The sequence below is a fragment of the Microtus pennsylvanicus genome, chromosome 12 (assembly GCF_037038515.1).
Source record: "Microtus pennsylvanicus isolate mMicPen1 chromosome 12, mMicPen1.hap1, whole genome shotgun sequence".
Taxonomy (NCBI): domain Eukaryota; kingdom Metazoa; phylum Chordata; class Mammalia; order Rodentia; family Cricetidae; genus Microtus; species Microtus pennsylvanicus.
Genome location: NC_134590.1, coordinates 41,518,846 through 41,533,446, shown reverse-complemented (window position 1 = coordinate 41,533,446; position 14,601 = coordinate 41,518,846). Strand labels below are relative to the sequence as shown.

Here is a 14,601-nt window from a genome sequence, read left to right as displayed (position 1 = left end):
AGGAATTACTGTCAGAACTTTATTGCTTGACTACGAGTATTAGTTATTGTTTCCTTTTCAGATGCTTGAGCTCCATTTAGCGTTAGAGGCCCTTAGATCCAGGGGTGGTATCTTTACTATTTCTATGCCTCCAATGGTCGTAAGTGTGCATAATGTAAATTATTTTCTTCCACAGTGGGTTGGTCAGTTTCTTTGGTGGAATGTTCACTATGCAGATTATATAGTCTTCTATTTTCTAGCTAGTTTTCTTTCACGGCCTCAAAACTGGTGTCTGTATTTTCTTTTTTGTTTTTATTTTTAAAGACTTATTTTATCTTTAATTATGTGTGTGATGGGAGTTCTGTGTTCATGTGTGGATGTCCTTGGAACCCAGAAGGCTTCGGATTTCCTGGAACTGGAGCCATAGGCAATTGTGAACTGCTACATGGGTGCTGGAAATCGAACCTGGGTCCTTTGGAAGAGCAACCAGTGTTCTTAACTTTTGAGCCATTTTTCTAGCCTCTATATTTTCTTATCTGATTATAAAATATCACAGATCCACTTTGTGAGGACAGTGATGTAAAAGAATTATTGCCCAGGTGATTTCTCTGTCGCCACAACCATACTATAGTCTTTTCCCTTTCTAAGAAGGATGATAATGCACCTGAAGAACAAGACATTTCAAGATATTCTAATACATCAACAATGACTGCATAAATCTCACATTAAATAATGTCAGACTTTAGTTATTAGTTAAACTAGAACTTCCTACTAACAAAACATACATTTATCCAAGTATAAGACTAATAGTTCAAGGTTATAAAAATCTATCTACCTCATTAGGTCATTATTCAAATTAAGATATTATGAGTAATATAAATTACTTTTCTGTAAAGAAAAGATTATATGGTAGAGAAGATAGATTTCGTTCCAGGCTTAATATAATTTCATTCACACAATGATATAGACAGGAAAACAAATTTTGCACCTCAACATTTGCATTCAGTTTACTCATATGCAAAAACAAGGCTTGAAATGAAAACAAAATATCATGTCACATTCAGAATCAAATGATTCATGTGATGAAAAATTAGAAAAATACAACTTCTAATGCTTGCATTTGAAATCATTTATTTTTACTTTTATGAATGTCTCAAATTTTTTGGATTTCTTTTTAAATTCTAAAGAAGTGAGTAAATTTTGGTTATTGTATACAGAATGAATAAACATTCACATTAAAATATAAATTTGTTTATGTTATATGCATTCCATTATCTTAGTCACTGAAAAAAATAGAGTTTTGGTAGGTAGAAAAATCATCCCCTGTCCTCAGCTCAGTGTCTTTACTGTTTGCAGATTAGCACTGCCTTATCAATTACAAAGGTCAATATTTTATTTATGAACCATTAACAAAGCAACCAAAAGGATTGTATTGTATTATTTGAGAACTTTACTAAGTTATTGATAGTGGGTTTTTTTGGGAAATATATTTCTTATTCTGATATCCAGACTTATAATAAGTTTAGTTACAATGGAAATGAGTTTGATGGATAATAGAAGAAGATTTGAGGCAAGTGCAAAATACCCCATTTTTAAAATAATACCCTTTCACACTGAACTATGCAGTGCCTTGAAGTCCAAGGTCAAAACAAATATTTTAGTAGAAGTAAAATCAATTTTTAGACAATAAAAGGCCTCTATTCAATCAGTGAATAAAATATAACCTCTTTAAATATTCTCTTTTAAATTAATAGGACATATCAGTTTATGTGTTATAATATAGTATTCAGGAATAATAAAAGTTTATTGTTCACCTTCGTATTAACCTTGCTTCTGAATGTGGAGTCATATGCCAGTGTTGGTCTGAATGGAGCATCCTTTTGTTACATATCGGGTTTTGCTCCTGTTAAAAAGTCACCCTTACATGGTTTGATTTTGAAATTGTCAGAACCTGAAACATTAAAACATTAAACATTAAAATATATTCATTGCTTGACAGGTTTTATTCCATGTCTATTCATACATAGATTCTATTGGAAAGGGATTGCAGAATGATGGGAAGGGAAAAGTTCAAGTCATCTATGGTCCTTGCTGGTGGCTGTAGTAATGTACTCTTCAAATAACTGAAAATGATTTAGTTGTTACCAGCCATAGAAACTGAGGATGGCAAGATGGTTCAAAGGTTAAAAGCACTTACTACTTTTGCAAAAGAACCAGATTTTGTTCCTAGCACTCATGTGACAGGTCACAGTGATGTTCTATAGGATCCAACGTTCTTTTCTGACCCCCGTGAGCATCAGAATGTACATGATATGCATACATACATACACATAGGCAAACCATTTAAACAATAGAAATAAATCTTGAAATTATAACCGTGTGATATAATTCCAATATTAACTAGTTCAGCTGAGTCTTTTTCCTACGTGTATGCATTTTAGAACATGTCTTACAGGAAAATATATACAATATTAATGTGTAATTTAAAAACTATTTCTATAAATAAAGAGAGGAGAACAGTTGGGGTAGTGGCACATTCGGAGCATGAAGAGGGAGCAGATTGAATTCATAGTGCGTTTCTCCTTTCCTCTCTTTGTTCTCAGACAGTAGTCTCACATTGGCCGCTATGCTCTCCTCCTGTCTCAGACTCAAGGCAGAGTGCTAGGATTTTAAGTGCGTACCTCTATGCCCAATCTCCTTGAAGAAATTTCACAAGCATTTTCGGCACACTTTCCTCTTAAACTTCTCTTCCAGTTTCCCTCACCTCCTTTCTCAACCCACATTTGCTGGCTACTCCACTTGTGTAGGCTGAGACTACACTAGTTTCTTGACTGCCCAGACCACAATAATAGCACAGAGACTCTATTAATTACAACACTGTTTGGCCAATAGCTTAGTCATATTCCTAGCTAGCTCTTACACCTTAAATTAATCCATTTCTATTAATCTGTGTATCACCATGAAGCTGTGGCCAACTGGTAAGTTTCTGTGAGTCCTTCTCCTTTGGCAGTTACATGATGTCTTTTTTACTCCACCTACTCTATATATCTTTTCCAGGCGGGTTGACCCTGCCATAGGTCAAAGTAGCTTCTTTATTAACCAATAGTAATAAAACGTAATCATAGCATATGGAGGGGAATCCTATATCACCCTTGTGACTAGATGTTTCATCTTAAGAATCTTGACCATGCCCCACTTCTCTCCTAAGACACAGAATAATGGTGCTATCCAAGTATGACAGTGAGGCTTGGGTATAAGATCCTGTGGGAGAGGGAGAGGCCCAAAACATGGCAGGTGATAAAGTATGCCATGCAGAGAGAGCTTGAGTATGAAGTTTTATTTGGGAAAAGGGTATTGGGAGGGTAGGGAGGAGGGAGGAAGGGAGAGACACAGAGACAGAGAGAGACAGAGGGAGGAGAGGAGAGAGGAATGGAAAGAGAAGGCCTAGACCTGCTTGCCTTGGGGGAAGGGAGAGATTGAGAGTGGGAAGAGCTTGCCTCTTGAAAGAATAAGGTGCCATCTGCTCATGCTGCACTGTGCTAGAGTGTGCCTGAATACTAACACTGGGTTCATCCTCAGAACAGAGCTCTCTTGTCTTCCTCAGATCCAAGTTTGATATATTATTTCACAACTTGAAACTCTTGGAGTAGTAGTAATAAGACCAGGCACACCGTGATTAGGATACTCTATCCTATTTCAGAATTAGATGGATTCCCTTTCAGCTACTTGACTGATTTTAAGTGTATCTGGCTTTAACGGACAACTCCTATATTCTTCTTTTCATTGTCTTGAATGTGCCCTTTCACTTCTCCAAGATCAGAGGACCACCTGACGCTGTATCTCATAGTACTGGGGGAAATTAGTGCAGAACTGAGGAAGAACATATAAACTTTGTGTTCTGGATTTTAAAAGTGGTGAAATAAAATAATTCCATTGTTTTAAACCTTGAACATTGCAAATAGAACCTCTTAGATTCATAATATATTTTCTCTTCAAAATTTCACTTTTCATTTTTTAAGAATAAATTGACAACTGGCTTCTTGCTTCTTGGTGTTAAGCAGGCAACAGCTGCAAGAACCTTTTGGTTATGTAACTTTGGTCTTTCCTCTGATATAACATGTCAAATTGAAATTACAGATCAAATAATTAGGGAAAAGTCAAATATTTAAGTTCTCACATATGTGTATACATGCTTTTGTACTTTCTTTTATTTTTATTTAATCTAAAAGATTATATTTATTAATTATTATTGTTGAGACAGAATCTCACTTTTTGACACTAGCTAACATTGAACTCACTCTGTAAACCAAGCTGGGCTTGAACCCATACAGATTCATCTATCTCTGCCTCCTGAATATTGACATTAAAGTCCTGTGCCACCATGCCCAACACACTATTGTTTTAAACTATATGTACCATGAGACAACTAATGTCCCAAAAGATAATAGTCAATTTCGGTGAACTTAAGAGAAAGAGCAGTTTGTTGTGATGTCAGTGCATGAGAACATTTAACTTTCACTTCAACCATCACTTCAATAAAGGATTGACATTAATTCATAGATTATAAAACAACAAACAACAAAACAGCATCCAAGCAAAACAAAAACCACCTGTTTGTTTTCATTACTTGAAATCCTAAATTCTTACTGAATCTATATTTTCAAAGACAAAATGCAAACCAACATTACCAGGACTGAACATAAGAACTAAAATAGTAAGTATTTTGTATTCAGAAAATTAGTAAGTAATCACTGATAGCTTTCTTTTTCATAAAATTGCATTGGGCATAGTGTTTGAAGTATTTCTCAACCCCTAAAATGTTAACATATCTTTGTTTCTAAATGTACATACTTTGGTACAAATTATGTGGCCATGATCAGTATGCATTTCTTGTAGAAAGAAAATGTAAGTGACATTTTGAAATATTTTAATTGCATGTTCAGAAGTGCTAGTGGATATGCCAAAGTGAGAATGGTTCCTGAAACTAATTAACATGGCTTCATTTATCAAGAGCACTAGAGCTGTTATAAATACTAATAATAGCATTGTAATGGAACATTTCTGTTTGTCTGTTGATACTCAATACTGTCATAGTGTCCCACACCATCAAGTCATGAGTCAAAGAAATCTTTGTGTGGCTTTAACAAAAATGTCCTAGACCTACTATACTGAGGCTTCTTTGTCTTTCATTGATATCCATACTATTGATGTTACGTATTTTAGTCATATAATTATGGTCATTGTTTACAGAGATGGAAAATTGAAGAAATCAATAAAAAACACTCTAAGGACAGCTATATTAATACTAATCTATAAAATGCTAAAGAAATGACAATCACATCAACTTACTAAGGATAATACAAAATGAGTAAGGAAAGTAGACAATATATATGGGTAAATATTAATACAAAGTCTTATCCCATAACTTGACTCTGTATTAAAATAAATGCTTTCAATTTACAGTATTGAATAGCAGCATGACCTTCATTTGTCATCTCTATGATTTCCAATATTTTTGGATCTATGCCATTGAAATGTATGTATTCTGATGAACAGAAAAGCAATGCATTAGGAACTCAAAGATTTGTTCCTGAATCAGCCATGGCAGTTTAGTTCTTTAAACTTCAGTTTTGTTACACGCACTAATGCTATAGGTCTCTCCAGGAATCTCTACACATGAATCTGCGATTTGTGGCATCGGAGAAACAATGATGCAAAGAAGGAATGCAAGAACAGAAGTGCTTTTGGTTAATAATGCAGTCATAAGTTTATTGATAAGAAATTCTACAAATTTTTTTTGGATTCGTTTGATTCATCTCTAAAAGCAAAGAGTTCATTTACTTATAAAATAACAACAACAACTGGCCAAATACAATTAAGATCAGCTAGCACAAGATAATTCAAATAGAATATGACAAAGGCAAATGCCATCAAGATCATTTTAGAGGTACCAAAAACCGTATGCAAGTACAAAGAGAAGCATTCCTCAAATGTGAGCTACACTGTATAAAGTAGCAAGCAGAATTATCAGCATTAAATACCATTAAATGAAAGAAAAATGTACACATTTTTACATGTACTTTTGCTCAGAAACTTCATTTGTTTCTGTTTCGAGCCCAAGGATGAGCTAATTATACATTGAATAGTGGGTTTCTTTTCAGGAAATGCTGTAGTTGATGCTGTTCAGTGTTTCCACAAATGTCATTCCAGGGTAGATGGGTTCAACTACAGGACTGAGGCTTCAGATAGAAATGTTCAGCTAGCGATTTTCCTTCAGTTTGAAAAAAACTAATGAGATATTTGCCCACTAAAGCTATGTCAGAGTGGGACATAAACATTGCATATGAGCAGTGTGGTAGTGGCCAACCACGAGGAATGCCTATCAGTTTGTGTCTGATTTACCTTAAACATTCATGAACCTGGAAAAGAAAAAAAAAAGTTTTCAGATTTGGAAATTGTGATGCATTCATGTTCTGATGCTGTGCATGTGGCTTGAGTGAACCATTGTCCTCCTGGACTCCAGGGTGAGCTTCAGTGAAAGGGAGGGATTGAGCTAAAGAAGGTTAACTACTCCACTGTCCTCTCATCAGCTTCTGCTTCTTCTGCTCAGTTTAGTTTAAAAGAACAAATGTAAAGAGATTTGCTACAATTTTCTGACCTGTGTCAACCTACCATGCCATAGCCTAGCAATCTAATAATTATTGTGGACTTTCCAAAAACAAAAGTTAGCTCTCTTTATGAGTCAACTAGTTGAGATGTAAGAATTGGAAAGGATATGGCTTCTTTTTCTTAAAGATAAGAAAAACATGGGCTACATATTTAGAACTTAAGGAGTTGAGAATTTCCTTCTACTATTGAATTTTAAATATGTAAGTTACAGTTTCTTTGGCCTGCAATTGATTTCTCCTTGTCTGCTAAATGACAGCCACTGATTACATTAATATTCAAATCTGTCCTGTCTTCCCAAGAGGTCATTTAAAAAGAATAGGCTGTATTCTCCTGAGAATAGAATTACTTCATCTCCCATAAAGATGGTTTGTAGATGTCATGGATTTTCTTAAACAACAGAGACAAAATAAATATATCTATTGTATCATCAGGTAATTTGTTATTTACAGACATTGTAGGAAATAAGCATGCTAAACCCATGAGATATATACAGATGATTATTCTTTTAACATGCATAAATGAATGAGTCTACAAATCCATTATGAAGAAATGGTTGAACTATGACAAAGGTGATATTTACACAATTCATTTTAATTTAAAATTAAAATTTTGGTTTAGTCTAATCAGAATATATTTGACAATAGCTTCATCTTTAAGTGTAGCGCATTAAAAATAGATTCAGGTAGTTCAAAGATGCAAAGGAATCACCATTGGCAATGCTTTAGATTAGAGAAAGTTGTCCATCCATGATCTGTTCCTTTGTGATCTTATTGTGGATAACTCCAATCAATGGTATTTTTCTGCAACCTAGAAAATGTTTCTTTTTCCTCCTTCAGAAAATTTTTAACAACTAGCAACTAAACCAAAACACAATCCAAGAGTGAGAACTGTCATATTAAATGAATTTAGCATTCCTCATATTACCTGCTCACCCTTTCTGAGTGTCATACAATTAACTTACAGATCATCTAGGATTAGGAAGAATTAATAATACATATCTATTTTCCAAAACGTGTAATTAAAAGTCTCTTTTTTGTCTTTATTTCTTCCAGATATGTCTGTTCTTGTAGGAGCACACTCCTATGATCTCTAAGCTTTTATATTAAGATTGAATTGCCTCCACAAATCTCACTTGATACTTGCAAAAAATGGAGGACTTCATGGATATTATTTGTAGGAAATTTAGCCATGAATAATAATTGAATTAGGTTACATATTTTAAAAGAATGTGAGTCATAAAATAAAATTTCATTTTCTACATATATACTTATATAGAATTAAGAATAAAATATTTTGAAATATATATTTAGAAGTATCTTGAAATGTAATAGTGCTACGAGAACATGTTTTCCTTCAAAAATGAGTTGGAGTATGGAACAACAAAATCAGACGTTAACGCATCATCAGATACTAAAAAGTCGTAGGAAACACTTATTAAGGAAATCAGGAGTGTGTACCTGGGAGCAGAGACTCTTCTAGGCTTATTAGGGAATGTCTGATTTCCAGGATATGCATTATGTAGCTAAGTCACCATCAGAATGAGAGGGAGCTAAGGAAGTAATTGAAGAAATTCTAAAGATAAGGTTTACATCTTTGAAAACATATTCTCCCCTAGGAACCTCACAGACATGAGTTCCATAAAATGCCAGTTTATAAAACTTGTGTGTTTTACCTAGTTCGGTCATATGAATCACCATGCGAGCCATTCTCGTAGGCAGATGCAAACCGTACGATAATAGCATGTGATTAAAAAATGAGGGATGCAGGTTGTAGAGATGACATTATTTTTATAATATTTTCCCACAAGCATATTAGCTCCACTGCATTGCCCTACACGCTAAAAACTGATAATAGCTTGACTGTGAATATTGTAATATGTTAGCTAGATGAACAGATAAGTGGATAAAATAGAACTCTCATCAACAATCTCATAGCTACAAACAGTTATCTACACAGTAGTCTGATTTAGTGTAAACAGAGTTCTCAGTTTATGAGAAGCCTAACATTTTCCATATGCACTGTCATATTCCATTCTCTCTCTAATATTCATGTTTCATTAGCATTTAGCACACAGGCCTTGGTTTCTTGAAAAAAATATAAATATATTCAATTTTTATATTTGTGACCAATATATGATTTAAGCTACCTTCAAGGCCTTGTTAGTCTGCTTAAGACACTAAATCTATTAAATACCTCCTCTTTTATTTTTTCTCTTGAAGTATTTTTTGATGTTGTAACAATACGAATTGAAGTTTGCGAGATGAATTGCTAATGCTAATTTGATTACATTCATATTAGTGTTGAGTGCTACAAAATTAGCAAGAGATGGTTTAAGACGTGGAACTGGGAATGGAAGAGCTCTCTCTCTGCAGCCCTCCTCAGTGATGGGAGTCTGAATGCATGCACAGTGATGCTTACTATTCCTCATGCAATTATGAATGCAACTTGGAAGACAAAAGAGTCAAGAGGTTTAGAAAACCTGACAGCTTGATTTTTTTATTTAAACGGTGATAACTTGTGATGACAAGTACTTCTTCTACTTTTTAATAGATAACAGAGGTCAAGTCTATTTAAAATATTCACTGCAGATGACTTCAGTTATCATTTATTTCAGCAGTCAAATGTCTTATATAGTAAAGATAAGGTGATTTAATTATGATCTTTCTATTTTGGGAGGGGGCAGAATTCTCTGTACTTAATCTGTCATTTTTTTTCTGAAGAACATACTTGGTTTTCATTTTTTTTCTTTATTTCATAAAAAGATTTCTAACAACTTGTAAGAGCAAGAATAATAAAGAAAATATGTTTTGCAAGTGAAGCTAATAAGACAGGTGCAATTAAATGCAGTTGAATTATAATTTGACTCATAAAATTATTGCTCAAAAATGTCATCTCACCAAGTATATATATATATGAAATATATAGAGACTGTAAAACATTCAGGCGGGGCTTCAGTAAGACCTGCCACCCAAACTGTGTCTGGAGCTTGCATGCTGCTTGTCTGTTTATTGATGTGCAGTGTCTGTGAAGAGTCTGTCTGTTATTTGCCTTTTACCTGAAAGTCTCTATGCTCATTAACGTTTTACAGGTGCTGCACCATTCCATGGAACTGCAGGTACTAAAAGAATGGGCAGTGGTTATAATGAAAAAGTAGGGACAGCAGCGTGCATCAGACCCTGCCTCTGGCACATTCAAGGGCAGTATTTGGTAGAGGGCTCAGTGAGTTAGATATTCATGATCAACTTGAGGAAGTCGAACACACTGCAGTCTGAATGAAGGCCACATTGTGGGGCTGCATATTGGAGGCTTATTTATTTCTGGTTATCTTCGCACCGCTTCCCGCCTCCTCAAAAGTAAGAGAGAGAGAGAGATTTCTGATCGGTAATTCTTTAAATATAAAATCACCAGAAGTTTTCCCTCAAGACGTGACTAGAAAAATTCATCAGAATGTAATCACACGCTGTTGATTTTTTAAACAGTTTTCAAAAATGTATGTGTTGCATGGAAATTCAATACAGAAGTTCACCAAGTTAGAATGTTGATGAATAGAGGTTAGTAGGCTAAAAATCATAAACAAAATTAATTGCGATAAGTATTAACATTGAGTCATGTTAGGTTGGTTCTCTTTATAATGAGAAGGGAATTAAAGTGTAATATTAGTAATTAAATGAGAGCAACATTTATTATTCTTTGTGTTTTCTTAATAAAATGTCTGTATTGTTAATTAAGGGGAAAATCATAAAATGTAGGCAGTCACATAACTCAGAGAGTAGGATGATATGCTTCTATTTCTATTATCTATAATCATCTATCTCTAATCTATGTGTGTATGTATGTATGTAACTATCTATCATCCATCTCTACCTATCTCTCAATCAATCATCTCATCTTACATTTAATGTTTAAAAAAAATAAAAGATTACTATCCTTTCTAGCATTGCCCGAAAATATTTTCACTTTTCAGTCTAGCATCATTTATTTACAGTACAGTATTTAAGAAGAAGAGAAATCCACCCAAGTAAAGGGTTTTGAGTGAGTACTAAACAGACTTGGGCAAACCAATCATGTAATCCACCAGAAATTATTCAGTCAATGAAAGCTATTGTGATTGTGATCATCATTAATGTTATTAAAGATAATGATGCTATTGATTTTAGTCTTTATCTGTAAAGCCATTCAAAGGGCTAGACATTGAGCAAAGCATCAAGTGCTTCTGCTGCTTCGACTCAATTGCGTTACAGTTACTGCCCTGTTCAATTTTTATTTTATTCAAATTCTCAAGTAACTGACTCATTCCAATTATTAGTATTAATAATCACTTCCCTTTTAGTAATGATCACTAAATATTGTCCATAATCTTTGCATGTATAATGAAAGACAATAGAAGTTGAATACAATAAGAAAGGAAAGTATCCTCTTTTCCTTTCTTCAAGGAACACATTCTATGAAGGTAAATTCTCATTGTTTTGTTTCTCCTGTCTTCACCTCACAGTATTTCTCTCAGTGCAGATATACATCTTAGCAATCAATCTAAAAACTTCTACTCTAACCTGTCAACTTTATTGTGTTTTAAGTCTTAAAAAAGATATCCCTTGAAATATGATATTGACTTAGTCTGACTCCTCCACCCAATTTAAATGGATGCTTCTCTTTTAGAAGTCATACTTTGTTTTTAAACTAAGTAGCTGCCTACTGGTGGTATATAAATGGCATAGTGTACCTTCTTGCAAAGAGCAAAGTCGAGAGATAGAGAAAAAAAAGCTGTAAGTAGGAACTAGTCTAGGGAAAATATCCTTGACAAAGCATTGTTCAGTCCTTAGTTCCATTTTGATCAACACAGCCTTCAGGGACTCAGAAACAAATTTAGCTCAAATTTTATTTATTCACAATTTGCATAGTTGGGTAGTAGCTATCATATTGAACAGTGCAGATTCGGATGCTTGTGTTCGAATTTTACTTTGAAGGATAATGGTTAAAAAATTTCAATTTAATATTGGAATTATTCACCAAAGAGTAAAACTGATCATCATACTTGTAGCTCAGTAGTACTCCTTTGGTAAATCTGATTATTATCTGAGCACATATACTTAATTTCTCAATCTAATCTTAAACCTATGGCTAAAAAAAGATTTTATTCACATAATATATACAATATGCATTATATACACATTATATATACATATGTATGTATATGATATGTGTTTACATATATTAATTATATTTATTAATACATAAGATGTACTGATATATTCACATATTATAGTGCTTAACTACAAACATAGTTTTTTCATATTAATAGAATTCTAATAAAAATGTTCAAAGATATTGCATGCATTTAGTAATCATGGAATTGGCACAACATTATTGTTTGTGGCTAGGACTCTTTTGTTGATTCAGATATGACATAAAGTTCTAGTTTTTGTGACAAGCAGTTTGACTTTGGGCAAAGACCTAAGCTTTCCAAGGTATAAGATTTCTTTTCAATGTATAGTGATGATTGTGCTTCCTACATTGTTCATAGTACAGTAGTGAAAACAAAATGAGCCAGTGTTCTTGACATCAGTTAAGTAGACTGCAACGTGTCTGGTCATCTTGGTCCTAAGACTGTACAAAGGTTATTTGAGTCCACTGTGTCCTCAAAACAAATATTTTGCACTTTTCCTCCCTTTGGAGCCTGGAAGTAGAAAATCCCCAACATAGATGAATATTAAAAAATGTCAAGATTTTACGATGCCCATTGTTCATATGGAAAAACATGGAGGGTTTTTCTCAAATACTGGAATACAATGAAATTCTAGCATAACTTGGGGGAAAACATATTACTTCCTTGTGTTCAGTCACTTACCTGAGGGAAAGAAAAAATTCTAAGATTATATTTTTGCTCATAAACTTCTAGTTGCATAATTTGATAATAAATTAATTGTTCAAAATATCAGTTACTAGCCAGTCAATTGTGAGAACTAAGCATTTGAAATATGGCTGTAACTATTAAAAGCCCATGAGATTTAAAACTGATAAAATAATAGAAAATATCTCATCAGTGACTTCACATTGGTTTTTTTTTTTCACATATTGTGGTGAATAAAACGTATTAGAGTCAATGTCACATTTATTGGCTGACTTTTGGTTCCTTAATACTGCAACAATGGTATGATAACATGACCTCCATAGTGTGTATCAGTGATTGTCAGTGTATTCAGATTAATTGAGACAAGCAAGAGTTACTATTATTCATACAAGAAAACCCATCAATTAAAGATGAAAAATGAAGCATTATTGTCTAGTGCTGTTAGAAGAAATCCCCACCTAGTTTGTGTCTTAACACTACCATAAATTATTATCTCACATTTCTGCAGTCCAGAGACCCAATGTGACTCTCAGTGGACTGAAACCAGTGTGTCAGCAAGGCTTATGTACCTTTTGAAGAAGTTAAGGGAGAAATTTTTATTGCGCTTCCACTGTCTTCTACTTAGGGTTTTATTCATCTTCAAAGCAACATTGGAATCAGCACGTTCAGCACTGTTTTTCCTCTGATAGTTTCTTCTGCTTCCTATATAATAAAATGACCCTTTGATTATTTCATCTCTAACTAGATAAACCAGAATTATCTCCCCGTTTCAAGGTCAACTGATCTGTTGCTTTCATTCTCCCTTGTCACATCAGCTAAACTATTCACAGGTTCCTAGGGTTAGGATGAAGGTGTTTGTAGGTGTCCATTGCTCTACTTATCACAATGCTTATACATGTATTTGCATTTAATCTGATCATAAGAGTATAAAATTCATCTATCATGTTTCTGTGAGTGTAAAATCTGTCATATTTTATCTATCTATGTAGCTTTTTCTTCCTCACAAAAACCTTCAGTATCTCTCTTTAAACTTTCTTTCTTTTTTCTTCATGGTACTTGTTTTTATCTTATTATCTTTATCCCATAAAAACTTCAGATAGATTTTTCTTGCCCATCAAGTCATAGGAAAAGGTTAGAACATGGAAACATTAAAAAAAAAAAGATGGGTTTTTGTTTTTAACTGAGTGCTTCTGATTAGAACAAAATCTATCCTTGTTTGCTGTTGTTCACTAAGTTGCTCGGGTACATAAGTAAGCGACACAGCAGTCATGCAGGGAAGAAAGAAATGTGTACCCTAGAGAGAGAGCCCATATTTTGGCATGGAAAAATTAGTTAGCCTTTTTTATGAAGAAGAAAAGACCTTGAAGCAAAGGCAAGTTAATGAAAGAATAAAACTTTTTTTTTTCTCTAAGAGACTTAGATATTTAAATGCACCTGTTCAGACTTTTTGAGATTACCTTGGGACATACTACTGTTAAATCAAAAGTAAGTTTCCCAGAAGCTGGAGAAAAGTGGCAGATGTTTGACAATACTCTATTTTAACCTTAGGTGTTGGGAAGGTTAACTTTTTTATTGTCAAATTATAGCATAGTAGACACAGTCTTCATTGCGTCTTATTTTCAATATTTTTTTTTGAAAACTACACATAATTGTAAGACAGTTGTTGAGAGCAGTGCTTAGAGTCATTACCATGGCATTTTGAGAATGCTTTTCAAATGTAATAAACCATTATTATAATTAGATCTATCTCAGAAGGTAATGTATGCTGAGGCTCAATCTGTGTGTATTATTTTCCTATTTTCAGATAATAACTTAACTTGGACTTGGAAAGTTGATGATATATTTTATGTACAAAGCTAAATATAATTGGAAAGAAGTTGGTTGAACAATAGCAGTGTTGCTATTATTGTACCAGTATGTGTCTTACCGGATAGGTTGATACGATAGCCCATAGAGTCGATAACCAGTATTACTGTTGGCAACAGTTCTCCATTACCAGCTATATTGGTACCACGAATGTTCGAAGTCAGGAACGCAGTATCTGGCTCAAGCCCTAGCTTAACTGAATATGGACATACCATTAGTTCTGGAATGCAACCATTATT

General features: G+C 33.7%; 1 protein-coding gene across 6 annotated transcripts in view; it reads left to right on the top strand.

The window, feature by feature from the left end:
• The window catches only part of Pcdh7 (protocadherin 7), a 402,204-nt gene that overhangs the window by 254,311 nt on the left and 133,292 nt on the right, over positions 1-14,601 (top strand). Inside the window, exon 3 of one of the 6 annotated variants that reach the window (XM_075943499.1) lies at positions 9,737-9,763. The exons of the other annotated variants lie outside the window; for them this stretch is intronic. Within the exon in view, the coding sequence (XP_075799614.1) occupies positions 9,737-9,763 (27 nt within the window). The remainder of the gene's footprint in view (positions 1-9,736; positions 9,764-14,601) is intronic. 6 annotated transcript variants of the gene reach the window in all.